The following is a 26,684-nucleotide window of genomic DNA, read 5'->3' as shown; positions in this document are numbered from 1 at the left end:
AGTGAACATGGGTCGAGTTATGCATGGAGGATGTTCGACAGCTTGTGGAATCTGTTCTTAGGCATCTACAAACAGCGATTCCACACAGAGTTGAGCCAATGCATTATTCGGTTTGTGCTTCTAATGCAAAGCTAACTCAGTGTATATTCCCAATTATAAAATTTGCATTTTAATTTGACACAAGTATCAATACAGAAAAGAAAAAAAATACTTTTTTTTTGTCTTTTACATGCACTGAAACAATTTTCCAGTAAAAAGGCTAAATCTGAGTCAAGTGTGCAAAATAACTACTGATATGATTATTTAGGATTTCTTGACATTTTCATATAGCTCCTAATATTCAATAATTAAATGAAAAAAGCAAAGTTTTAATGGTAATGGAGCTTCTTCTGTATTCCAACCTTTGTTTTTAGGTTGGTATACATGGGAACTTCCATTACCATTAATGCTTTGCTATTCTTGGTTGTTTATTACAACTAAGAATGAAAGAATGAATGAATGATACATAACATTTATATTAATTATTCATTTCTTCATTCATTTGCCATCTCTGATCCAGAAGTTGGTAGCTATGTCCTTCATATACTGATGTCTTAGTCAGTTTCTTCCACTTTTTTTCTTATAGATGTCTTGTGATGATGATATTGGTCAGTCCTTCTCTTAGAACATACCCTAATAAGTTATTTTCCTCTTCCTGAACTCATTCAGTAATTTCTTCTTTAGTTTGCTCTTTCAAGTATTTTGTTTGTTTGTAACCTTTTCATCCAGCTAATCTACATCATACTTTTTAGTATTCAGAGCTATCAATTTTTTTTTCATTTCTTTTCTGTCATGTTTCTGAGGAGTAGATTAATGTAGAACATATATAATATAAATATCACAAAGATTATATGTAGATTAAAAAGATCTACACATTATTTCAGATCAAATTAAAATTTTGTCAGTATATCCTTTTTCGAATATAATCAATCAAGCCTCTCAAAGCAACAGAATATAAATATGAAAGATCCTCTGATTTGATATGTTGAAAGTTTTATGTCAAGTTTTCCTGCAATTAAAGCAGTACCATCTCAAGACTTTCACAAAATCAGCAAGACAAGCAAGCAAGAGAAATATATTTTTCTTTTTTTAGATGACCAACTCTAATAAAATTAAAAATTAAGTGAATTCTTAAAACAAGGTAGTTTTTTCCCCTCAACTTTTAAGGTTTATCAACACCATAATTGAGAATTAGGAATAATAATCTTACATAGAAAAAAATTAAGTTCCAAAATAAGACAGACAGAACAGATCACTGTAAAGCATTCAGGGTAACCACTTCTTTGAATGTAAACAATACTTAAATATGGCTGTTTCACTTATGTTTATCTGCTTTTAATGATACACTTAAAGTGCCACAGATGTTACAAATTATTACTGCTAAATAATGTTTTAAAAAAAATTTACTTACTTATCTTCTGAAATGGCTTCAATAATTTTATGCAATCTTTCTAGAAAGAATTTCTCTCCATCAGTAGTATTCACATCAGTCCTCTCTGAAACAAAGAACATCACTTAGGTTTCTTGAGATCTTTCAAAAGAGATGCTACACTTTTACTGTACATGTACATTACAATATATTATTATTACAAGAGATCTCCAGGGAGTAAGGACTCATCATAGGAGCATACATCATACTTTCCTCTTGAATTCATTCACACTATCTGTATTCACAACCTCTAAAGGCAAGCCATTCCAATCATGCACTGCTCTGAGAGAAAAATCTAGCTCTCATTCATTTTTTAACTCCATTCATAATGAACTTCCATGGATGTCATCTTATCCTCTCTGCACTCTTCATAAAATGAAATTTTCCTTGATTTCAGTTTGTAGGGCTATTATTTCATATCACTCCTCTTTCCCTGTCTGAGTCTGCAATCCACAAATTCTAGGACTCCTTTGCACCCTCTCCACTGTATCTGCATCATAACATGACAACTGTTTTTATTCCATAAAATGCCAAAAACTTGAGAGGGCATTTATCATTATTATTATTACCCAAGACCCCATTGAGTCTTGGGTAATACTCATCTAGGAGGTCCTTTTATCATATACACAGCTCATCATGCCATGCCTTAAACACACTCAAATTCTCTGCAGACACTACACTCACAGGAAAAGCATTCCAATCATTCACAACTCTGCATACAAAAAACCTGCTTCTCACTCCCCTGCTCACACCCTCTTCATACAGTTTCCAGGGATGACCTTTGGTCCTCCCCTGATCTCCCACTGTTTTCTTTAGAACCTCTCCAACATTGATCCTATAACAACCCCTTATCAACTTGTAGGTCTCTATCACATCTTCCCTCTTCCTCCTATCCACTAGACTCTGTAAATTCATCTTCTCAATCTTTCCTCATATTCGACATTCCAGAGATCAGAAACTACCTTAGTCAGTCGCCTCTGGACTCTTTCCAACATCTCTTCATCCTTTTGAAAACCCAGGTGACCAAATCTGGGCACAGTAGTCCATGTGTGGCCTAATCAAAGCCTTGTACAATGGAAAAAGAATCTCCCTACTTCTAGGAGGGAGAATTTGTCCTCTGCATCATTCCCAGAAGTCTTTGTGTTGTCTTCACAATTTTGGCAATGTGTTCCCTAAATTTCAGATCCTTATCCATTATCACCCCAAGATTTCTTATTTCCTCCACCTCCGAAAATATATCACCACCAAGCATAAAATCTACATCCCATCTTTGTTTCCAAATTTTAAAACCTTACATTTTGCAACATTGAATTTGCATTCCCATTCCGTGTCCAATCACTCAATTTATTCAAGTCTTCTTGTAAAGCCACAACATCTTCTCTACTCTTCATAGTTCGTCTTAACTTTGCATCACCTGCAAACAACTGAATATTTCCATCCAAATCTTTACCAATATCATTAACATACAAGTTAAACAGTAATGGCTCTAAAACAGACCCCTGAGGTACACCACTAATGACTTTCTTTTTCTGGGATATTGCTCCCCCATACACGACTTGCTGATACCTATCAGATAGCCAGTCTCCGATCCCATGCACTAATCTAATATCCAACTCCATCTGCTCTAGTTTGATTATCAACGTATCATGAGGTAATCTATCAAAAGCCTTTGCAAAATCTAAATATATTACTGTATATCCCTCTCCTCTGTCCAAGGAAGCTGTCACCTTATTGTAATAAATAAGTAGATTACTAAAACATGACCTCCCTTTAGCAAATCCATGTTGTCCATCATGGATTTGCTAAAGATAATAACATCGTTGTCAACCCAATTCTGGATCCTAGTTCTCACAAAGCTTCTCCAACAACTTAACTACAACACTTAACACACAGATAGGCCTATAATTTGATGCTTGAGTTCGATCACCTCCCTTATGAAGCGGCACAATCTTGCCCTCCTTTCACTCCTCAGGAACTTGACCCAGTGCAAGACTCATATTAAAAAAATATGTCAAGGCAGATGTCAACTCCTTGGCACATTCCTTCAGAATATGTGGTGATATGTTATTAAGTCCCACAGCCTTATTAACATCTAGTTTACTGAACTCCCCATACACCTCTTGCTCACTTACAATCAATCTCTCCTCCCCATCATCAACTGCTCTAAATCTCTCCAAGAAGTCACATTCACAAGAATGAAATACCTTTATGAATTGCTCATTAATTATCTCCACTATATCTTCTGCAACAGCTGTCCTTTTACCATTTTCTCCAATCCATGTCATTCTTCCATAATCATTCTTTTTTTTGCTGGCTACATATCGAAAGAATTCCTAGGATTCTTTTTGGCTTCATTAACTAACTGCTGCTCATACCTCACTTTTGCTACCTTTACTGACCAAGTCACCTGCCTCACCTGATCTTTGCAATCCTCGTGGAATTGGTTATTACCACTTCTCTAATGCTGCCTCCATAATTCCTTTTTTCTCTGTATTGCATGCTTAATGTCTTTATTCATTCCTTTTACACCTACCTTATTTAACCTTCTGATCCTTGGAATACATTTGTGCAATCTGTTGTTCTAGATACAACTTTCCAAATAGTGTTAAACAAGAAGGCATACATATATACATACATACAAGAAGGGGGGGGGGGCTGGAAAGCTCTGATAAACACCTAGAACAAAAATGATATTAAAACAACTGATATAACCACAAGAAAGAACACACTAATAGCAGAGTTATGAAGGTAACTTATGTTCTTATATTCTTATATCCTTGTATGTTCTTTCTTGCGGCTATATCAGTTGTTTAATATCATTTTTGTTCTAGGTGTTTATCAAAACTTTCCAGCCACCACTTCGTAATATGCAGAAAAGCTATGTAGATAAAACATATTATACAGACTAAAGAATAAAATATAAATTACAACCTAAAAAGGTAACTGACTAAGATAACCAGAAAAAATCTAGCAGACAAATTACAAAGTGGTTGAAAGTTTATTTTTCACTTGGTCAGACTATAATAAATTTAGTTTAATCCTTTATCCAAGCACACTTGGATAAAGGATTAAACTAAATTTATTATACACAAATGGTGTTATCAAATAACATCAGTTATTTGATATACCAATAAGAAGATAAATGTGGGCAAGATACATTCAAATAATAGCTGTATGATGTTTCCTTCAGAAATATCAATGAGAGAGAGGAAGAAGTAGCTATACTATTCAATACTAAACAATGGCATTCAACTTCAAGTAGAGAATAGTAATGAATTGAATGAGGAGACTTATTTGTGACTATAGTCCCTAAAGGAGGTCATCAGTAGGTAAGAAATAGGGAATCACTGGTATAAGGAAAAGCTGATTCTTGTTGAAGATCTAAACATATAATTTGGGAATACTTTGACATACCTTGAGAGGAAAATATTATAAAAATGCATTTTTTTTTGTTTTTTTTTAATCATGTAAAAATTTAGTTTTGCAAGCAGTACTGTTTTTGATTTCACGTTAAAACACTTTATATCAGAAAATGAAGAACAAAGTGAATCTGGGCAATAGAGGTTGGCAGGTTTTTACTTACAGATACTCAAGAAATCATGGAAATAAAAACAAGGATATGTATTTAAGTTTCATAGATCTGTAAAAGGTATAATGAGAATGTGTCAAAAGAAAGGATGTTCAAAATGCTACAGTTATGTTGTAAATGGAACACTACACAGAGCAATGTATAGTTTGTATTATGTTGTAAATCAGTAGTTAGAACTGAAGGATGTAACAGGAGGATGGTGGATGTAAAATGAGGTGTAAAACAAGGATGCTGCTATATGGATGTCTCATCCATGTAGATCATAAAAAGTAAAATTAAACCTGATACCAGAATTGCATATATTCACCTGAGCTATTTGTTTTATACAGATGATGATGTACTTGAAATAAATATGGTGCATTTTCAAGATTTTATCTAAGCACAATTAACTGTTTTATTGAGCTTAGATAAAATCTTTTTTATTTATGAAAAGTAACATGGGCTAGTATGCCTACTACATAGCCTCTCCAAATCAAGTCAACTCAACCTTTCCATCATGCAGTCTGGTTCCACAAACAAGGTTTGATGAGGCAAGTATTGCTGCCTAATAATGGAAGAAATGCCAAGACTAGACTTCTAGGCAGTAGATGACCATCATCACTGCATCAACACACCATTATTAGTAAATTAGAGAGTTTGCACCTCCATTTTAGGATGCAGCAGTAACATAGTTTACTTAGGTTAGCTGCTAGATAGCACATGCGACTGAACCTGATAGTAACACAAACAAGTAGAAACACATCTGGAGACTTCCATTCAGTAAGCAAATAATTCTACTGCTTACCCTCAACTCTCTCAAGGCATGGTTCCACATGGTTATTGTGCTTCCTGCACTAACTCAACCATGAAATGTAACAAAACAAATAGTGTCACTGCAGATACAAAAATCTTCTACAAAAAAGCAACAATAAGATATATATATGAAACATATATATCTACTATTTCTAACCAAACCCCAACTGGCATCCTCCACCACCACAGTCCATCTCAGCTACCCTAACTACATTCTTGCATGATGCCTTTCATAAAAAGGAAGGAACATTCACCTTTGTTAAATCAGACATTCCTAGCCAAAGGTTATCAAAATCAGGAATCCCCACTTTTTGATATTTTCTGGCTCAAGATTTCTTTACCTCATTCGCTGTCTTTACCACTCTGCTAATTCAAACATCCATGTTGTTCTCTTTGACTACTTATCACCAAAAGTTGATGCCATACAATCTAATCATCCAAACTATGAGATTATGTTTCTATGAGACTGATGTTCTTAACATCAAGCTGATTCCCTTCCCTTTATTACATAAAATTATGGAGACAAAATCATTCAGTGTCAAGTATAAGCCTACACATACCAGCCAATACATACACAGACTTACTACCACCCAACACAAGAACTAGTTTTTATTAACACCCTCAAAAAAACAGCGCAATAAATATTTCATCCAATGGGCAAGCTCTTAAGCATGAATTACAAATATCAGCATTATAAACAATGGCTACACAGCAAATAATATACTCTCAACAAAGGAGTTAATATACAGTATTAATGCCCTGTTAATATATTCTCAACAAGAGTCCTTAAAACTGCATCTAAAAATAACTTAGATCACAATTAAACCTTGCCATTCATACAGAAGTTTCAGTTTACTCATCAGTTTTATTCAAGTAATGCCAATTCTGTTTCATGTTTGATGTCCTAAATAGTTTTTTTTTTTTTGTATGTTTAACTTACTTATCACATTTATTGGTCATTAGAGATACATGTATCTATTATCACTGTTCTTGTCATAATGGAATATGACTAATGACAGGACATGCATGCATCATTTTTATCTCATAGACTGCTCAGCCATACCATGAGGTAACCATGAAACAGGAATCTAAAATATATATACAGCAGACAGAATTAGTTTATTTCTTATCCAGTGATGGAACATGCAAAATTTGTCTATTAATAATAGATATTAACACTTAGAAAGATAAGAAATAAGGATGCATTTTCCCAAACTAGTTCATTATATTAATTCTAATGTTAAAGATTTTTCAACTATTTTTTGAGTTGCCATCATGTCATGTGAGATCACTGGCCCTGTCCATCAAACAATGTTTCAGAGTTCAACGATAATTCAGAAATGCAGTAATGTAGTTATATGCAAAAACCTAAGGGTTTTATTGATTGAGAGTTTTATGATATTGAAGATTTTCGATGTTTACTTATAATAGCAGAGAAGAAATTGTTTTGCTTCTTTCCATAAAAGTGATTCAAGACAAACGGTTAGAAGTGAAAGCATAGTGACAAAAAATGGTATTATTAATAAATAAATAAATGGTCTTATATCACTACTTATAAAATGCATAGTTTTTTTTCTATACAGGAAACTCAAATACATAAGTAGTTAACATAACTGCTTCAACACTGGTAGTTATACGGGGTTAAAATTAACCACAGCATTAATGAAAGCTTATAAACTGAACAGATTTAGATATAAACATGTGACCATGATATATTAGGCAACTATGGTAGAGTTCACCTAAGTTAACATCTGATGAATGAGATATATGCCTGACCAGTGAGCCGGTACAAAACCTTTCAAGTCCTAAAAATATGCATGTGAAGTGTAAGCCATTAGTTACCTCTATTAAGAGGAGTTAATCCTTACCACTCAGAAGAAAACTTAATCAGATTAACTCACATTCATAACCATGTCTCAGAGTTGGGTGCTACTGAAAGCAAGAAACACATAGTTCCTTACAACATGCAAAGTAGCTGTAATTCAAACAGTGATATTAGATAGACAAAAGCATATACAATAGTTTTAAATTTCTATTCCTTTTATCATATAGTTTGTTGGTAACATCAGGACAAATAAGAGAACTTCCATAGTATAATGTATTATGTTTGGAAAAAAAAAAAGAAAAAAAAAGCAAACTGCCAATCAATGGGTACAGGAAATGGTTGCAATCATTTACCACACATAAATCTTTGATTATTTGCTTTGATGACTATGCATTTTTTCTTCCTTGAAGAACTCCACTGAAAATACTTCATAAAGCAATTATTTTATAAAATAATTATGCCTGAGTTTGCAAGAGTTCATTGTTTGGTCTAAATTAAGTTTTATTTATTGATTAGTCATAATCCTAGTTACCAATCCCTTCGTAGAATGCTTATGAACTGCTTTTTTCAATTTTAAATTTGTAAAAATGGTGTACAGCTAAGCTCTCTACTTAATGTAAATGTAAATTTACATTAAGTAGAGAGCTTAGCTGTACACCGTATATTTGAAAAGAAATGCATTTTACTTCTAGTTTTGATACCATGACATATTCGAAGTAGCTATACTTTTACTCATATTTTAGACAAATATATATATAGCTACATCTTTCTTTTAAGGTTACACGGTGATCAGCAGTCATATCATGATATATCATTGCGGGATGTCATATCGTTAAGTATTAAAAGAGTAAACATTTTTTATCAGAGTCATGATTAAATTAGAGATAATTCAGAAATTCATGTAATAATCTTAAATAACATTGGACTAATATATAAAAAAATAATAATAAAAAAAAAAATTTAATGTGTTATCCTGATTAAACTTTCCCAAATTTTTGATACAGATATACAGTCATTATGATTCAAGTTAGGACACTGAAGTAAGGCCTTCACACTTTCTTTAAATAAACGTTCAAATTTATAGCGACATCTGTGTAGGAGGCGAGTCTTGGATGACCAAAGGATGTTGTGGCCTGTTTCTATTCCATGCTGAGCTAATCCAGATTTATCAGGTTTCATAATGCACTCTGGATATTTCTTATGTCAAAACAAATTTTACAACCAAGTGGAAGGAACAGCCATGGGAAGTCCGCTCTCTCCTGCTCTAGCCAACTTTTATTTGGAACATCTAGAAGAAGTCCTGTTCTCATCTATATTCCCTCAACCATCCTTTTAAGTTAGATATATAGATGACATCTTTGCTGTATGGCCTCATAACTGAGACTCCTTACCTTTCTTTTTAAGCAGTATCAATTCCTTACATCCTCATATAAAGTTTACCATGGAGATTGAAAAAGACAACAAGTTATCATTTTTAGACGTCCTCCTCATCCGTTCACCTTCAGGTATTCTTACAACAGTTTACAGAAAACCAACTTCCTTGTCAAAAAACAGGAATCATAATATGTTTAATCCAACGAGCCAAAACTAATTGTTCAACTTCTCATTTATCACAGAAAGAACTTTTGACTATCAAACATCACATGAAACTAAATGGCTTCTCCGAAAAAGAGTACACAACATCTTTTCGATTCTTATAATCCAATACAAAACAGCAAAGATTCAATATGTCGAGTTCCAATTCCTTACATTTCCGGGATTTCAGAACCAATTTCAAGAATTCTGAAGAAATATGATTTAACAGCCACTTATACACCTATTAACAAATTATCCACCCATTTTCCTTCTTCTAAAGATAAACGCTCGACTACCTGGTGTGTATCAAGTTCCGTGTAACTGTAATCTTTGCTACTTTGGACAAACTGGATGCTCTATAGAAAAAAAGAATTCAAGAGCATCAATCATCCATTCAACACAACAAATCCGAGAAATCTGGATTGGCTCAGCACGGAACAGAAACAAGCCGCAACATCCTTTGGTCCAAAACTCGCCTCCTACACAGATGTCGCTATAAATTTGAATGTTTATTTAAAGAAAGTATGGAGGCTTTACTTCAACGTCCTAACTTGATTCGTAATGGCTGTATATCTGTATCAAATATTTGGGAAAGTTTAATCAGGATAACACATTAATTTTAAAAAATAATTTTTTATATATATATATTTTTTTTTATTAGTCTAATGTTATTTAAGATTATTACATGAATTTCTGAATTAATATCTTTAATTTAATCAGGACTCTGATAAAAAATGTTTACTCTTTTAATACTTAACGATATGACATCACGTGGATCATTCTATTTGTGAATGATCAATTGTTTGTATTCCATCTTGTTTTTTAAAACTATTCCTATGTAGCCACTGAAGATGGTCTGTAAAATTCAGACTGAAATATTTGGCAAATTAAATAATATTCTTGTGTAAACGTGTATATATTTTATAATCCTAATGTCACAAGTATCTTTAAAGAATCAGCATTCATATTTACAAATTTAGGGACACAAAACACACGTGTTGAAATGATTATTTTACTTATTATTAATAAAATAACACTTGCCGTTTCGACCTCTGTATTGAGGTCATCATCAGAAAGATACATGTGTATAGGAAACCAAGCTACAGTACATGCTCTTGCACTCTATTAAGGTAAATTAAATCTACACTGTTAATTAATCTTTTTCTTAGCCTCACCTCTAGTGATAAAAAAAATTAAAATAAAATAATAATAAAAAAAAATTAAAATAAAATAAATAAAAAAATAAATAAATAATTAATAAATAAAATAAATAAAAAAACTACAATAAACTCTGCTCGAGTCTTCCTGTACTAAGATTCTTCTGGATTTATACAGTTCAGATTGTTATACTACAATTTTCTTCTGGACTTGTACATTTCAAATTGCTATTGAATGTTGGGGGGGGGAACACTTCACCAAGCCTTCTTGTAATGAGATTTTTCGTTGGCTTGTTCTGGTTGCTATAAAAGGTTGCAAATGGGTCCTCCACATTCTTGGAATGGTTAGACCATCATTTTTGTTCAGATTTGGATTATGTTTGAGCATTTTACATGCTTCTTTAAATTTTCTCTTGAACCAGGTTTTGGTGCAGTGCGGGGACTTGGTAACTTTCCAATCAATTTTGTGGTATGTTTGGAGTGCATGGTCACAAAGGCCGTTTTTTCCAAAATGGAGGTATTTAATGTGTCGTTTGTGTTCATCCTTCCTAATTGGGATGGTTCGCCCTGTTTCACCTATGTGTGGTAGGTTACATGTGCATTATATTTTGTATACCCCTGGGTGGGCTAGGTGTGGAAGAGGATCTTTGGAAAAACTGAGTAGGTGTCTTCATTTTGTGAGGGGTTTAAAAGTGGTTTTGATGTTGTATTTGTGAAGTGTTCTATTTTTTTGGAAATGCCTCTAACACAAGGTATGGCAATAGCATTCTTGAATTCTTTTTTGTTTTTACTAGTATCTCTGTGGAGGATCTCGTGAATAGTTTTTTTACTGTATCCATTTTTAATAAATGTATGGTTGATGATCTTGTATTCCTGGTTTAGAGCTTGTTTATTTGAACAAATAGTTTGAGCTCTGTGTTTAAGGGTGCTTATGACCCCTAATTTTTGTGTTGGGTGGTGATAAGAATTTTTGTGTATGTACTGGCCTGTGTCTATAGATTTGCGGCAGACTGAGAAGGAGAGATAGCCTGAGGGAAGACGTGTGACGAGCATGTCTAGGAACGGAAGAGAGTTGTTTTTTTTTCTATTTCAATTGTGAATTGGATATGTTTGTATTGTTTATTCAGGTGGCTAAGGAATGTATTTAGTGCTTCGTGGCTGTGGGACCAAATAGTGAAAATATCGTCGATGTATCTGAGCCAAATTTTGGGCTTTACATGCTGACTCTAGGGCTCATTGTTCAAAGTCTTCCATGTTAAAGTTAGCTATTGGGGGGGGGAGTGGTGAGCCCATGGCGCTGTACCCTCTTTTTGAAGGTAAAAATTGTTTTGCCACACAAAATATCCGGAGTGGAGTACGTGGGCAAAGAGGGGCCGTTATGTCATGTGGAAATATGTTCTGTAAGAACAAGATAGCATCTTTGATCGGGACATCGGTGAAAAGGGAAGTTATATCAAAGCTGACTAATAAATCTTTGTCGTTGAGTGTAATGTTTTTAATTTTGTTTATGAAATGTTGTGTATTTTTTTTATGTAGGAAGGGGACTGACCTACCAATTCCTTGAGTGTGGCAGCTAATTTTTGGTGGTAATTAGGGCTGTCGATTCCTTCAACAATCGGATGTAGTGGTGTGTCTGTTTGTTTCGTGTATTTTTGGCAGGCCATAAATTCTGGCCGTGCGGGCATAATGAGGTATTAATTTTTGTTTTGTCCCCCCCCCCCAACATTCAATAGCAACTTGAAATGTACAAGTCCAGAAGAAAATCGTAGTATAACGATCTGAACTGTACAAATCCAGAAGAATCTTAGTACAGGAGGACTTTAGCAGAGTTTATTGTACTTTTTTTTATTTATTTTACTTTTTTAATTTTATTTAATTTTATTTTATTATTTTAATTTTTTTTATCACTAGAGGTCAGGCTAAGAAAAAGATTAATTAACAGCATAGATTTAATTTACCTTTATAGAGTGCAAGATGTTGTAGCTTGGTTTCCTATACACATGTAGCTTTCTGATGATGACCTCAATACAGGGGTTGAAACGTCGAGTGTTATTTTATTAATAATAAGTAAAATAATGATTTCAACACGTGTTTTGTGTCCCTAAATTTGAAAAGATGAATATATAGCTACATGTTCTAAAAGTGAAATATATTTTCAAAATTCTATTGTGGACAGTTTGAAAATAAACTATAATCTAAAATATTGGTAGTTCGAAAAGCCAGCTAAATCCCCCCCCCCATACACTCACACATTCAAAGAAATAGTTGAACTATGTAACTTAGTTGCACCTTTTTTTTTCTTTCTCTCTTCAAATTAATTGCATTAGATATTCAGAATTTAGAAAATTTAGAATAAAATATAACAGAAAAATTTATATTTTCTCAATAATAAGAACAGAAGCTGTGATTACTTCTTCTTCTTCAAGTGTCATTCCCTAGAAGGAGGTTGCAACCATGTCACAGAACTTTTTTCTTTCTTTTCCTGCTCTGGAACATTTATGGTAATTCAAGCCAGTCCAATCCTTAATGTCTTCAAACCGCATTCCCCTGGGTGTACCTCTCCCTCTTTTTCCATCCATTTGTCCATCTAATATTATTTTCTGAATGACTTCTTGACTAGTTAGATGTCCAAAATATTTAAGTTTTCATTCTTCAATTATTTTCATTAATGTCCATTTTTGCTTTCTTTAAAACATAGTTTTTCATTTTCTCTGTCCATGATATTTTCAACATTCTTCTGATAATCAACATTTTGAAAGTTTCTAATTTTTTCTCTGCTTTTTTTTTATTTAGAGTCCATGTTTCACTGTTGTAGAGAAGACTTGACCAGATATAGCATTTTATTAATATTTTTCTTGTGTCTATGTTTAATGTCTCTGGATGTTAAAACAGTTTTCATATCAATAAAGGCTTTTCTTGCTATCTCTATTCTTCTTTTTATTTCTTTAAGGGAATTTCCTCCATCTGTAAACATTTGTACCAAATATATAAAAGATTGAACCTGTTAAATTTTCTTTTTGTTAACAGGTATGTTTAATTTCTTATTTATTGGTTCTTTTGATATATTATCATGCACTTTTTGTTTTTTTAGGTTAATAATTAATCCCATGTCTAAGCTTCTGTGACTAAGTTTTGAAGATCATCTTCAGATTCAACTATAAGGACTGTGTCATCTGCATACCTGAAGTTGCTGAAGTTCCTACCCCCAACTTTTACACCCTTCAATTCTGAAATATCTTTAAAAACTTGCTCACTATATATATTATACAGTAAGGGTGATAAGACACATCCTTGTCTTACTCATTTTTTGATTTCAAAGTTGTCAGAATATGTATTTTTATATCTTATTGAGGCCATTTGATTCCAGTATATATTTGTAATTATACATAGCTTTTCCTTTTAACCCATTATTCTATAGGATATGTATTAATTTCTTGTGATCTATTGAATCAATAAAACAAAGATATATGCTTTTCTGGTTATCGAGGCTTCTTTCACATAAATGTTTTCAAATTGAAAATTCCTTCTCTTATACCTTTGTCTTTTTGAAAACCTGATTGAGTGTCTTCTATTTCTATTGACAAAGTGCCTTTTATTCTTTCTAGGATAATTCTCAGTAGTAATTTTGTAACATGGCTTGCTAAACTTATTAGTCTATATTCTGAACATTCAAAGGTTCTTGGAATTTTGTGAATAGTGACAAAGATGGATTTCCTTAGATCATCAGGGATGTATCCTATATCATAGATATATAATAAATTTAGTTTAATCCTTTATCCAAGTGTAAGCAAATAAAGTTTGCACCTGAAGTATCTTCAGGACTGAGGCAACTTGTGGTAAAGGTGGACCAAGCTCTCATCACACCTTGTCTCAGTATCTCCCATAATGCAAAGTACATCTCCTTGCAGACATGTATAATGCTATGCATTAAGGGAAGGGCCACTACCCAGACCAGTTTCGACCTTTATTGAGGTCTCGGCAGTGGGAGCCAGACCCAGAAGTGGTGATTCTAAGGCAGAAGCAATGGAGAAGTCGTATTTACCTATACAAGTGGCCAAAAGGTGTACCACCTTATTATTAAATTACTCTGGATTTAGAAAAAGATGCTGGAAGTTTTATTCACTTGGTTAGACTATAATAAATTTAGTTTAATCCTTTATCCAAGTGTAAGCAAACAAAGTTTGCGCCTGAAGTATCTTTAGGACTGAGGCAACTCGTGGTAAAGGTGGACCAAGCTCTCATCACTCCTTGTCTCAGTATCTCCCATAATGCAAAGCACATTTCCTTGTGGACATGTATAATGCTATGCATTAAGGGAAGGACCACTACCCAGTCGGTTTCGACCTTTATTGAGGTCTTGTCAGTGGGAGCCAGACCCAGAAGTGGTGATACTAAGGCAGAAGCAATGGAGAAGTCATATTTACCTATATGAGTTGCCAAAAGGTGTATCACCTTATTATTAAATTACTCTGGATTTAGAGAAAGATGTTGAAAGTTTTTTCACTTGGTTAGACTATAATAAATTTAGTTTAATCCTTTATCCAAGTGTAAGCAAACAAAGTTTGTGCCTGGGTCTGGGTAGTGGCCCTTCCCTTAATGCAGTGTTTCTCAAACTTCAGATATCTGCGTACCCCTTCTTAAATTTTCATTATTACCAAGTACCCCCTAATTAATTAAAAAATAAATTCATTAATTAATTAAAAATAATTACAATTAATAAATTAATTTAAAATATTAATTAAAATTAAATATCTATTTTATTTGAATTTATATGTTAATGTAAACAAAAAATATAATTTATTTTAAATTTTGGTTCTCTAGAGATGTCAGACGACACCGCTCATCAATTTCATTTGATCCAGATGCAAGAATTTGAAAGCTATAAAAAATACTGTATTTACTCGAATATAACTAGCTTTTTTCCCAAAATTAAAGCTAAAAAATCTTGTTGCGAGATATGTGTGGGAATTTTCAGAAGCTAAAGTTTTCAGAAAAAAACTGAAAATGGTGTGACTTACCAAGAAGCTCCTACTTGCTATCACTACTTTTGGCAACAAGAACAGTTTCTTTGTGTGCATCGTCAAAGTTATCTACCCAAATAGCGTCACCTTCTTTCCCATTATTTCAAGCAAAAATGACCAGTAATTTACAAGACTTGAGATACGTAGAGCAACGATGAACTGCATATGATTGGTGCGGTATTAACAAAAGATCGCGCGAACCAAAGACAAATTAGCATTTCATCTCAGTTTCAACAACATTTCAACAACAGTTGAGTTGAAATGCTAATTCCCTTCAACCGAATTCAATAATATCTGAAACACATTCACTATATATTTCTTAGTTTTAACACATTAACGACGGGGGTGGTGTCAAGCAAAACTATATGTTCCACCAACAACCTATGGTTTTGCTTGGTCTATACAGCAGTTTCTGTTGGAGAGGGGGTGTGATTCATTAGTCAGTGCCGTTTTATCCTGGTTGTCTCTAATTGCACTGTTTGTTAAAAATATAATGACTCCTTTAATTATGCATAGCTGAAAATTGCCACGTACCCCCTAATGACCTTTCGCGTACCCGTGGGGGTACGCATACCATACTTTGAGAAACACTGCCTTAATGCATAGCATTATACATTTCCACAAGAATGTGCTTTGCATTATGGGAGATACTGAGACATGGAGTGATGAGAGCTTGGTCCACCTTTACCACGAGTTGCCTCAGTCCGGAAGATACTTCAGGCGCAAACTTTGTTTGTTTACACTTGGATAAAGGATTAAACTAAATTTATTATAGTCTAACCAAGAAAAAAACTTCCAACATCTGTATTATAGATGTTATTAAAAATAACCTTTAGGTCACTAATTGTGTTTTCATTTAATTTCTTTAACAATTCGATAGGGATCTGATCAGGGCCTGGTGTTTTACCTGTTTTCATTTGACTTAGAGCATATTCTATTTCTTCATGTGTAATTGGTTCACCATCCATATTTTGTATATCTGGTGCGTCTGTGCGATCAGAGTCGAACGGTTTTTTTCCATATTCTTTCCATTTTTTTTAAGATGTCTTGTCTCTAGTAGCTCCATTTTGATCTTTTATACAAAGATTATGGTTGAAAATTTTCTTTGTATTTGTCTGAGCTTGGATTGACTTATGCATTTCTTTACTAGTGTGTTTGTTGTCCAATTCCTCTATTTCTTTATATTTTTTCATTCAGCCACTTGTCTTTAGCCTGCATTCATTTTTATAATTTTACTGAGTATTCTATACTGTTGTGTATTTTTCTTTTTTTCGTCTTTCATTCATAAGTTCTAATATTGATTCTGTTATCTAGAGTTTTTCTTATAGTACTTAATTTTTGGAATAATCTTGTTAGCTGTCTCATATGTTGCACTTCTAAAATTTGGCAATCTGTTTTCAATTTCCTCTATGTTGCAAAGTATATTGTCTTCTGTTTTATATCCTACATGATCTAATTTCTTCCTGATTTCAGATGAGAACATAATGGTGAGTTATACACCATTATATTCTCAGGTATATTCAGAGCTGTCAAGTCAAGACTTTCAGTATGATTGTTTTTAGAAATGTTTTTTAGTTTAATTTTTTGAGTAGACACAACAGGGTTATGGTCTGAACCTATATCAGCACCTGGGTATGTTTTAATGTTGGTTATATTATTTATCATTATGAAATCTATTTGGTTACTTATAGAGTTATCTGGGTTTGTCCAAGTATATAACCTGCGCTTTGGATGTTGAAAGAAAAGTATTCATTATACGTAGGTTGTTTTGAATGCAGAATTGTATCAATCTCTCACCTCTTTCATTTCTTTTGCCCAATCCAAATTTTACAACAACTGGATTTTTTCCCCTTCTCCAACCTTCGCATTCAATTCACCCATCACTATGAGTATCTCAGTTGATTTTACATATTTCATAAATTTTTTGTAAGTTATTATAAAACTATTTCTTCATCATTGTGAGTCATTGTAGGGGCATAAACCTGGATAATTATGATGTTAAAAGGCCCTGTGGCTAATTTAATAAGCATCATTCTTTCATTTATGGGCCACATCCCCATTATAGATTTAAAGATCTCTTTCTTAATCATGAAACCCACTCCATATTCATGCTTCTCTCCACCAGAATATACAAATGTAAAGTCATCTTTTTCTAGTTTTCCCATGTTAGGCCATTTCTTGTTTCACTAATTTCCATCACATCAACTTTGAGTATTTTCATTTCATTTCCATTCCATCACATCAACTCAAAGTTGATGTGATGTAAGGTTGTTTGATGCAAGGTTGTCAAAATTCCCTAGTTTATATAATGTTCTCGAAATTCCCTAGTTTATATAATGTTCTCGAAATTCCCTAGTTTATATAATGTTCTCGAAATTCCCTAGTTTATATAATGTTCTCATATTCCAAGTTCCAATTTTCAAGACTCTGTTTCTTGTTTTCAAACAAGGAATATCAGATGCCTTCCTTTCAGATTTAAGTTGACATCATCACGGAGTGCATTTGCAGCGCTCGTTTTACTCACAGTTTCAGTGCTGTAACTATTTACAGCTTGGGATGTTGCAGAGGTTCCAACTTCCAGAGCATAGCTTGTAAGATATTTCTGTTTCTTCACAGTCGACTATAAGATAGTAACGTGGTGAGGCCCCGATCTCTTCCACATCTGCAATAGCCAGCTAACTTGGCTCACGTTGCCAGCTTGATCTGTATTCAGATTCTTCTGCCTGTCAGCTGTTTCACATTGCCATTGATATCTGAATTCTTCCACCAATGATGAAACAACAGATGTTATTGCAGTCCTAACATCTTCACCAGAGCCCCTTTAGTCAACTATTTTTCAAAGTTCTCTGTAAGCCTTCACAGCTACTGTATCGGCCCAAGGCACACGAAGTCCCCACCGTGCTTCACCTTACAAAGCAATCCTCTACTTTATGCTGCTTCCACCCTCCACAACGTGGATGCGAGGTTAGACTTTGGAGGGTGATTACTATAAATTAAAAAATTATGTGGACTTGGGGAGGGTAGGAGTGTTAAGTGGAATTATTATTATGATTATCATCATCAGAGACATTCAGACAGTCAAAGGACTCATTGAGGGAGGCCACAGATTACCCACACAAGTTGTCATACCTTCTCTTAAACTCATTTACATTAGATTCACTCACTATTTCAACAGACAAACTGCTCTACTCATTCACTGCTCTGCAAGGGAAAAATCTAGCTCTCATTCCTTTCTTAACAACACACACAAACTTGACTTCCATGGACGCCCCCTTGCCCTCTCCCACCTTCCATATAACGAAAAATTTCATCAGTTGATAACCTTAGATTTTCCAAAGTGTAGATAATCTCAGCTTTCAGCCTGTTTCTAGGGTGCAGACAATTAAGTAGCAACATCTGGAACTGTTTAAGGGGGACAGTTCCAGATATTAGTAACACTCAAAAATAACTTTTTATGGCATAAATATAAATGATTTTTATATAGTGAAACTATAACACTGAAATCTATTTGTAAAGCTTCATAGAAGCATTCTGTTTTTAAACAAGTACTTCATAAGCTATTTATAAAACAGCTGTATAACTTCAACTGTTTGCTATTCCCAACAACTGATGCCAGATCAAGAAGGAAAAAATGGTTGTGACTGAAATAATCAAACCTCAAAGAAACACATGATTTTACAAGCATCTGATTTAGTAGACACAACGTTTTTTTTCTTGAAATGCTAAAATGAAGTAACAAATTTTGGATACTCCTACACATAATACTTCCAGTAAAAAATTGGCCAGTAGAAAATTAGAAAAGCAGTAGTTATTCATAAATCTGTTCCTTACACATCGAAGGGAATGGATAGTACAGGATAGTACTGCTGAAATTAGCATTACTGAAATGAGTAACCACAAAAACACTTCAGGACAGTGTTTTTGTGGGTACTCATACAGAATGTTACAGGACAGGATAGTAAAGATCTTTTCTCCGAAATGTTTCTGTATGTCTGGAATTCAGTTCCTATTCTGATGTTCAGATCTCCAATAAGGACCAACTTTTGATTTGTATCAGTTGCCTTCTGTAAAGACTCATAAAATTCTCCACTACTTCTTAAGTTGAATCCGCTTGACCAGTATGAAGAAAACTATCCTCAAGTTTATAGCTGAATACTCTAGCTACATCTTCCTTTTTACTGATCACTTTTGCCTGAATTATAACATCTCATATTTGTTGTCTAGATGAATCTCACCTGTTTTTGTCTTGTTTATTTCAATATTATGAAATAATGAAAGTGCCTATTGGATTACTGCTCAGGACATGGATTAGTCATTACTAACACCATGTTCAACATAAGGATGTGCACAAATTCACATGAAGAGAAGACAAATAAGAAATATTTTACTGATTATGTTATTATTGAGAGCAACATCTTCATGCTGGTTCAGAAGTTGAAAAAGGAAGTGACCACCAATTTAGTTTTGAGCAGAATAAAACTGAATATCATACTGAAAAGCACATAAGTTTTAAAAAGAATCAGAGTTAAGCATCTATCAGACATGAACTGCAGACTCAAAATGTAGATTGCAGAAAATTTAACCTTGAATAATACAGACATATTAGTAAGCTTTGATATCTCCTCCTTGTTTACCAATATTCCCTTAACTGACACTTTATCTCTCTTAGAAAACGTTTTTCCCTCTGACATCTTAGATCTCTTTTCCTTCGCCATCAACTCTGGGTATTTCGCTTGGAATAACAAAATCTACAAGCAGATAGAGGGAACTGCCATGGGCTCCCCCCTCTCACCCCACCTTGCCAATTTCTATATGGAAGATTTCGAAAAACGAGCCATAGACTCAGCCCCACTCAAACCTTCTATCTGGCTAAGATATGTAGATGATGTGTTCTCTATTTGGCCTCATGGCACAGACACGTTAGACTCCTTCCTCGGTCATCTCAATAGCCTTATTCCAAGAATCCAGTTTACTATGGAAAAGGAAAAGAACAATTGTTTACCCTTCCTAGACACCTTAGTCACGCGCCTGCCTAATGATACACTTGCCTTCACTGTATACAGAAAACCCACACACACAGGCAGATACATTCACAAACTCTCCCACCACCACCCCTCACAACAATATGGCATCATTAAAACCCTTACCAAGAGAGCCCACAATCTTTGTTCCAGTGGAACCGCCCTCACTACTGAGCTTAACCACATATACAGAACTTTCCTCTCCAATGGTTACAGCGAACACAGCATCAAAAAAATAATCAATTCCTCTCCCATTCCCCGTCCCTCTCGTCAACAAGAATTTAAAAATGCCATCACCATACCCTACATCCGTGGCACTTCGGAAAAAATAGCCAAGATACTAAAAAAGTATAACCTACACACAGCATATAAGCCCTACCGCAAACTGGCTACCCTTATCTGTTCTACGAAAGATCAGCTCCCTCCTCTCTCTCTCTGCCTGGAGTTTACAAAGTACCCTGTTCCTGTAAGCTTGCGTACTTTGGACAGACAGGCAGATCAGCATCCATCCGCCTGGAGGAACACAAGTCGTACATCGTTAAACACAACTATGGCCATTCAGGCTTGGCTGACCATGTTTTGGACACCACCCACAGAGTATCATGGAAGAAAACCACCATGCTCCACCACAGCAAATTCAAGAAAGAGAGACTTTTCTTAGAAGCAGCAGCAGATCTCAGAAACCAACCAAATCTTAACAAATACGGTTGCATTAAGCTTCCGAAGATTTGGGAAACAGTCATCACCAGAGGTCCCACCTTACATTCCAGGCCACCTACTACTGTCGTTAGAGGACGCTCCGCCTAGATAGGACTTTATTGTCACCACGTGGTTGGGCTTAGTATTGTAAGTTTTTGTGTGCATGTTACATTAATTGTCTTTGTAATCCCCGTAGATGTCCTAGTGACTAGGACGAAATATAGGAAGTATTAAATTCTATTTTAATTCTTTTTAAGTGTTGTAAAAAATCCATTAAACCTCCAAAATAAAGTGAAATAGAGAAGAACACACTGGGTTCAGGCTAAATATATACGGGTTGTCAAGATCAGATTTTCACTTAAAAAAAATTCAAAAATCATGGGAATAGCTGTTCAAAATACTTCAATTATATGTCATAAATGGAGCATTATACAGAGTAATACAAAGCCTATGTTTGAGTCATATATTAGCAGAAGAAAGAAAAATCCCATTAAAGTTGTTATCAGAATTGGAGATGCTAATCTCAGCTTCTTTGTATGAAGTAAATAGTACAACTCTTTACTTCATACAAGAGTTGTACTCTTAAAATCAAGCACAGATCAACAGAATTCCTTAACTAATTAAATAACTGCTATAATAAACTTGACATGAAAGTTAGTAATAAAAATAACAAAACTATAAAAACAATCAGGGACATGGAAAACTTCAACTGTTTTCTAAATGGAAAACCTACAGAACAATATTTTAGCTATTTCAACCCAATCTTTAGTGAAGGTAGCTATTAAATATAAAAATAGACAATAGAATAAGCACAACTGATATGGGGATAAGTACTAACATGTACAGCAGAAATATGTGTAGCCTATAAATATTAGACAAATTAATGAAACTGCTAAAATGAAGACATTAAGAAAACTAAAAGTGTAACAATATTAAACCAAATTAGGAACTAATAAATCAGCAAAAACTGTAAGATACGACAATAAATGACTGGATTCAAAAATGAAAAGAATGGAAAAATCACACAGAAAGTGGAATAACAAATGAGCAAAGAAAGCACAGACCTGAACAATGCCAAAGGGAAAGAGAAGCAGAGAAAGACCAAGGAGAAGATGGTAGGATGGTCTAGAAAACAGTGTCAACTAAGCCCTTAATAGTGAAAAAAAGAAGAAGGAATAACAGAGAAATTAGCCAAAAACACTAAATTATACAGTGCTCAAATTAGTTTTAAATTTTATTTGAGTGGTGGATTAGAAATAAAATAGTTGATCAAAGACTGGAGACCAAAGATATGAGAGGTGTGAGGAAAAATTAGGGTAATAAGCAGATGACATCAATGATAGAATCATATCAAAATGAAGTTATCAGGAATGAACTTGACAACATTGGCATTCAAGAATGTGTGAGCAGAACTAATCATCGGTAGTATGGTCAGTTAGGTAGAATGGGAAAGGAAAGTGTAAGGACTTTTGTAATGAAGGCTTGCGAGTTCTCTTCAAACTGTGTACTGGCGGCAAGGAGGCGCGACTGATGTCATTTGTTTTTGCGGAGGGAGCGTCGGTGAGAAGGAGAGAAGAAAAACGTTTTGGTTTTGAGTAAGAAGGGTGCAGTGTGTGCACGCTCTGTATGTATGGCGACATTTAGTTGTGAATGTATGTCTTTTTTTTTTTTTTTTAATTTTTATCCATTTGTAATGAGCTGCAATGTGTTTCATGTCAATAAAGGTTTAGCAGCTAATCTCAGCGAGCATTCATTCTGCGTAATGATCAGCACTTTCACCAGCTTTACCACTCTCCATGAGTCCGAGTTTTACTGGCGCAGTCGGTAGGATCTACAAGGTGAGAGCAATTCGTTATGTAAATGCATGCTCCCATGTTTTAAAGTTCTATTTTGATTGTTTGGGCGAAAATCTGTTTTAATACAAAATAAAAAAAAATGGTGTTCGGAGTTTGTTCCATCCTGGAACAGTAGGAGCTTGATTTCTCGCAAGAGAAAGAATACATCAGTATTCAAGTTTTGTTCCATCCTGGAACAGTAGTACAGTAGTTTGGATAAAAGAAAAACACGGCAGTGTTCAAGCTATATTTTCGTCCCAGATAATTCAGAATAGTTGTTTTTTTTTTTTCATTTTAAATTTATTTTGTTCTGTTCTGCATTTACCAATTTGTCCTGTTTTGCATGTTTGTTCCATCTTGGAACAGTCAGTACTTTTGATATCTCGCCAGAGAAAGAACACGACAGTGTTATCATAGTTCATTTTTGCATACTGTTTTGATAGTTCTGTTTCGAGATTTAAGTTATTATATAGTAGTGGTGTAAAATCGAAACTGTTTTTTTGTTTTGGTTTTGTTTTTATATATCCACACACACACATATATATATTTGTGTATTTGAAAGTGCAGTAAATTGTGTAGTTAAAGTTTTATCTCATAATATTGTAAGATTTATCTATGTTTACAAATGATATGTTGAATTTAATTATGAGTCCCATAATCGCCAAATATATACATCTCTTTTTTGGGCATTTAAAAAAAAAAAAAAAAATTGCAATTGATTCTTTTTTAAAGGGTGATTTTTATTTTTTTATCAGTAAAGAGAGTTGTTGTTAAGCACCATGGCCTATTTAACCAAAGGTAGAAAGGAAGATTTACGTAAATTGGCTGAAGAATTGGGAGAGAAGCCAACTGTTGAAATGAAAGTGATAGATCTTAAAATGATTATTACGGGAAGTAAATTTTATGAAGAAGAATTTGTTAAAGGGATGTTGGAGACAATTATTAGTACCAGCCTCGAGGAAGAATTGATGAAGAAAGAAGAATTAGAAGCTCAATGGCGGAAAGAAGAACTAGAAGCCCAATGCCGGAAAGATGAATTGGGAGCCCAACAGAAAAGAGAACAAATGGAGTTTGAGTTGAAGAAACTGGAAATTGAAGCGCGTGTTCAACCAACCTCAACTCCAGTATCCAGTGACAATAAACCATATTGTCTTGAACTAATTAAGCTAATGCCTAGGTTTAGATTACAAGAGGATGACATTGTGATATACCTATCCCTGTTTGAAAGACAAGCTAAGAGAACCAAAATAGATGTTAAAGACTGGATATCATGTCTCTTGACTTTGTTACCATTTGAGATTGTCCAAATAATTGGTAGAGCATCAGAAGAAAATTGCGAAGATTACGAATATATTAAAACAATTCTACTAAAGCGATTTAAACTGAATCCTGAAAGTTTCAGAAAAAAGTTTGTGATGCACCAAAAGGTTGCTGAAAAATCTTGGAGGGATTTCTGTTATGAAATAACTAATTATTTCGAAGAGTGGAGTGATGGCCTTGATATCAAGGATTTTGAAGGGTTAAAAGATCTAATTATTACAGATCAATTGAAGAAGAAAGTACCACATGAAGTAAGAGACCATCTCTTAGACGACTGGGCAAAATTTGTTTCTCCAACCAAGTTAGCTGACAGACTGGACGAACACGACAGTGTTCGTAGTACATCGAAGAAGCCCATCGGAGCTATTCCGAAGGACAAGGTTACTGAAAAGTTTAGACCTTATACTCCACCTCCTGAATGAACATTCAAGAATAAGTCATTATCTCCCTCTCGAAGTCCACCGAGATGGTACCAGCCGCGGCGAAATGATGATTCATACAAGCCTCACTACAAACCAACTTGTTTTACTTGTAGAAAGGAAGGTCATATTTGTTTCTCCAACTTGTTTTACTTGTAGAAAGGAAGGCAAAATTTGTTTCTCCAACCAAGTTAGCTGACAGACTGGACGAACACGACAGTGTTCGTAGTACATCGAAGAAGCCCATCGGAGCTATTCCGAAGGACAAGGTTACTGAAAAGTTTAGACCTTATACTCCACCTCCTGAATGAACATTCAAGAATAAGTCATTATCTCCCTCTCGAAGTCCACCGAGATGGTACCAGCCGCGGCGAAATGATGATTCATACAAGCCTCACTACAAACCAACTTGTTTTACTTGTAGAAAGGAAGGTCATATCGCCAAGTTTTTTATGAAAAATAGTCAATCAAAAGGTACTCCTGCTACAGCACACAGTAACCTAGTTCAGACGTCTACCACTGGGGATGACGATAAACCAGGTGTGTTGAATGCCAAAATTTCCATTCCAGTATCCAAATCAGTGGACGTCGATCGAAACGTAGATGATTTGAAGGTCGTCAAAATCGAATGTGGAAGTAGGGTTTTAAATGGAATAATAGATACAGGAGCGCAAATATCGGTAGTGCGTGAAGATCTAGTGGCAGATATGCCTCATGATGGAGAAAGTAAGATAGAAATATCTTCTGCTTTCGGAGAAAACGAAACAACACCCCTAAAGATTTTTGAAATGAAAATTGATGATAACTTACATGGTAATGTTCTAGTCACCTGTGCCATCTCAAGAAGACTGGTTACCAATCTGCTACTGAGCTCCTCTGCCTATGAAATGCTGGTCGAAAGTGTCGAGCTACATGAGAGTAGTCACCATTGGGAGACACCGGTTTTGAAATCAAAAGATTTAAGTGATAAATGGTCAGGAGATGATGAAGACGAAGGAATGCCTTCGGAAATAACCAGTACAGAATCGGCAATAAGTACAATAGAGTCTCAACCAGGTGCCGAAAATGAGTGTATACCAGAAAAAACAAAATTCGAATTTGGCAAACTTCAAAAGGATGATGAGACGCTTCGAAGATGTTTTGAATGGGCAGAAAGGCAGGAAAATTCCTATGCGTTTGACAATGGGGTTCTACTTCATAACGAACACATTTGCAGCGAGAATATTAGACAAGTAGTGCTACCGTGTGTGAAACGAGAAAATGTCTTAAAGATGGCACATGAAATCCCGCTTGCTGGCCATCTCGGCGAAAAGAAAACCCGTCAGCGAATCAAGTACTCATTCTTTTGGCCTACCATTAAACAAGATGTGAAAAAATACTGCGAAAGTTGCAAAGAATGTCAAATTAGAAGAACTGCTACATATAGAGATAGAATCCCCATACGACCTATCGTCATACCAGAAACTCCATTTGAGGTATGGAGCATGGATTGTGTCGGACCATTAGAACCTCCATCTGGAAGAGGACATCGATTTATAATATGTGCTGTTGATTTATGCACTAGATGGGCCGAAGCCATACCTGTCAAGGAAATAAGTGCTAAAACTACATGTAACGTTCTGATGAGGATTTTTACTCAGACTGGATTTCCTAAAATGGTCTGTTCCGACGAAGGTACGAATTTTACATCTAAACTCACCCAAGCTTTTGAGGATCTGCTAGGCATAGCTCCACGTTTTTCCACTCCAGGGCACCCTGAGAGTATGGGCGTTGTTGAACGTTGGAACAGGACTTTAAAAGAGATGATGAATAAGAATATACAGGAACATGGAAGAAACTGGGATTTACATCTTCCCTATCTTCTATTAGCATACCGAAAAGTACCACATAGCACTACTAGGTTATCACCTTTCCAGTTGGTATATGGAAGATTACCTCCAGGCCCCCTTATCTTTGTTAAAGG

At 34.6% G+C, this 26,684-nt stretch overlaps 1 protein-coding gene across 1 annotated transcript in view; it reads right to left on the bottom strand.

The window, feature by feature from the left end:
• Positions 1–1,446: 1,446 nt before the first annotated feature.
• Positions 1,447–26,684, bottom strand: part of LOC150096145 (DNA polymerase zeta catalytic subunit-like) — a 59,124-nt gene continuing 33,886 nt past the window's right edge. Inside the window, exon 4 of the mRNA XM_090409624.1 lies at positions 1,447–1,535. Within this exon, the coding sequence (XP_090265750.1) occupies positions 1,447–1,535 (89 nt within the window). The remainder of the gene's footprint in view (positions 1,536–26,684) is intronic.

This window comes from Typopeltis vanoorti, chromosome 19 (assembly GCF_054136105.1).
Source record: "Typopeltis vanoorti isolate ZY-2024b chromosome 19, IOZ_Tvanoo_1.0, whole genome shotgun sequence".
In the NCBI taxonomy this organism is placed as follows: domain Eukaryota; kingdom Metazoa; phylum Arthropoda; class Arachnida; order Uropygi; family Thelyphonidae; genus Typopeltis; species Typopeltis vanoorti.
The sequence above is the reverse complement of the archived record's forward strand: the minus strand, read 5'-3'. Positions and strand labels throughout refer to the sequence as shown.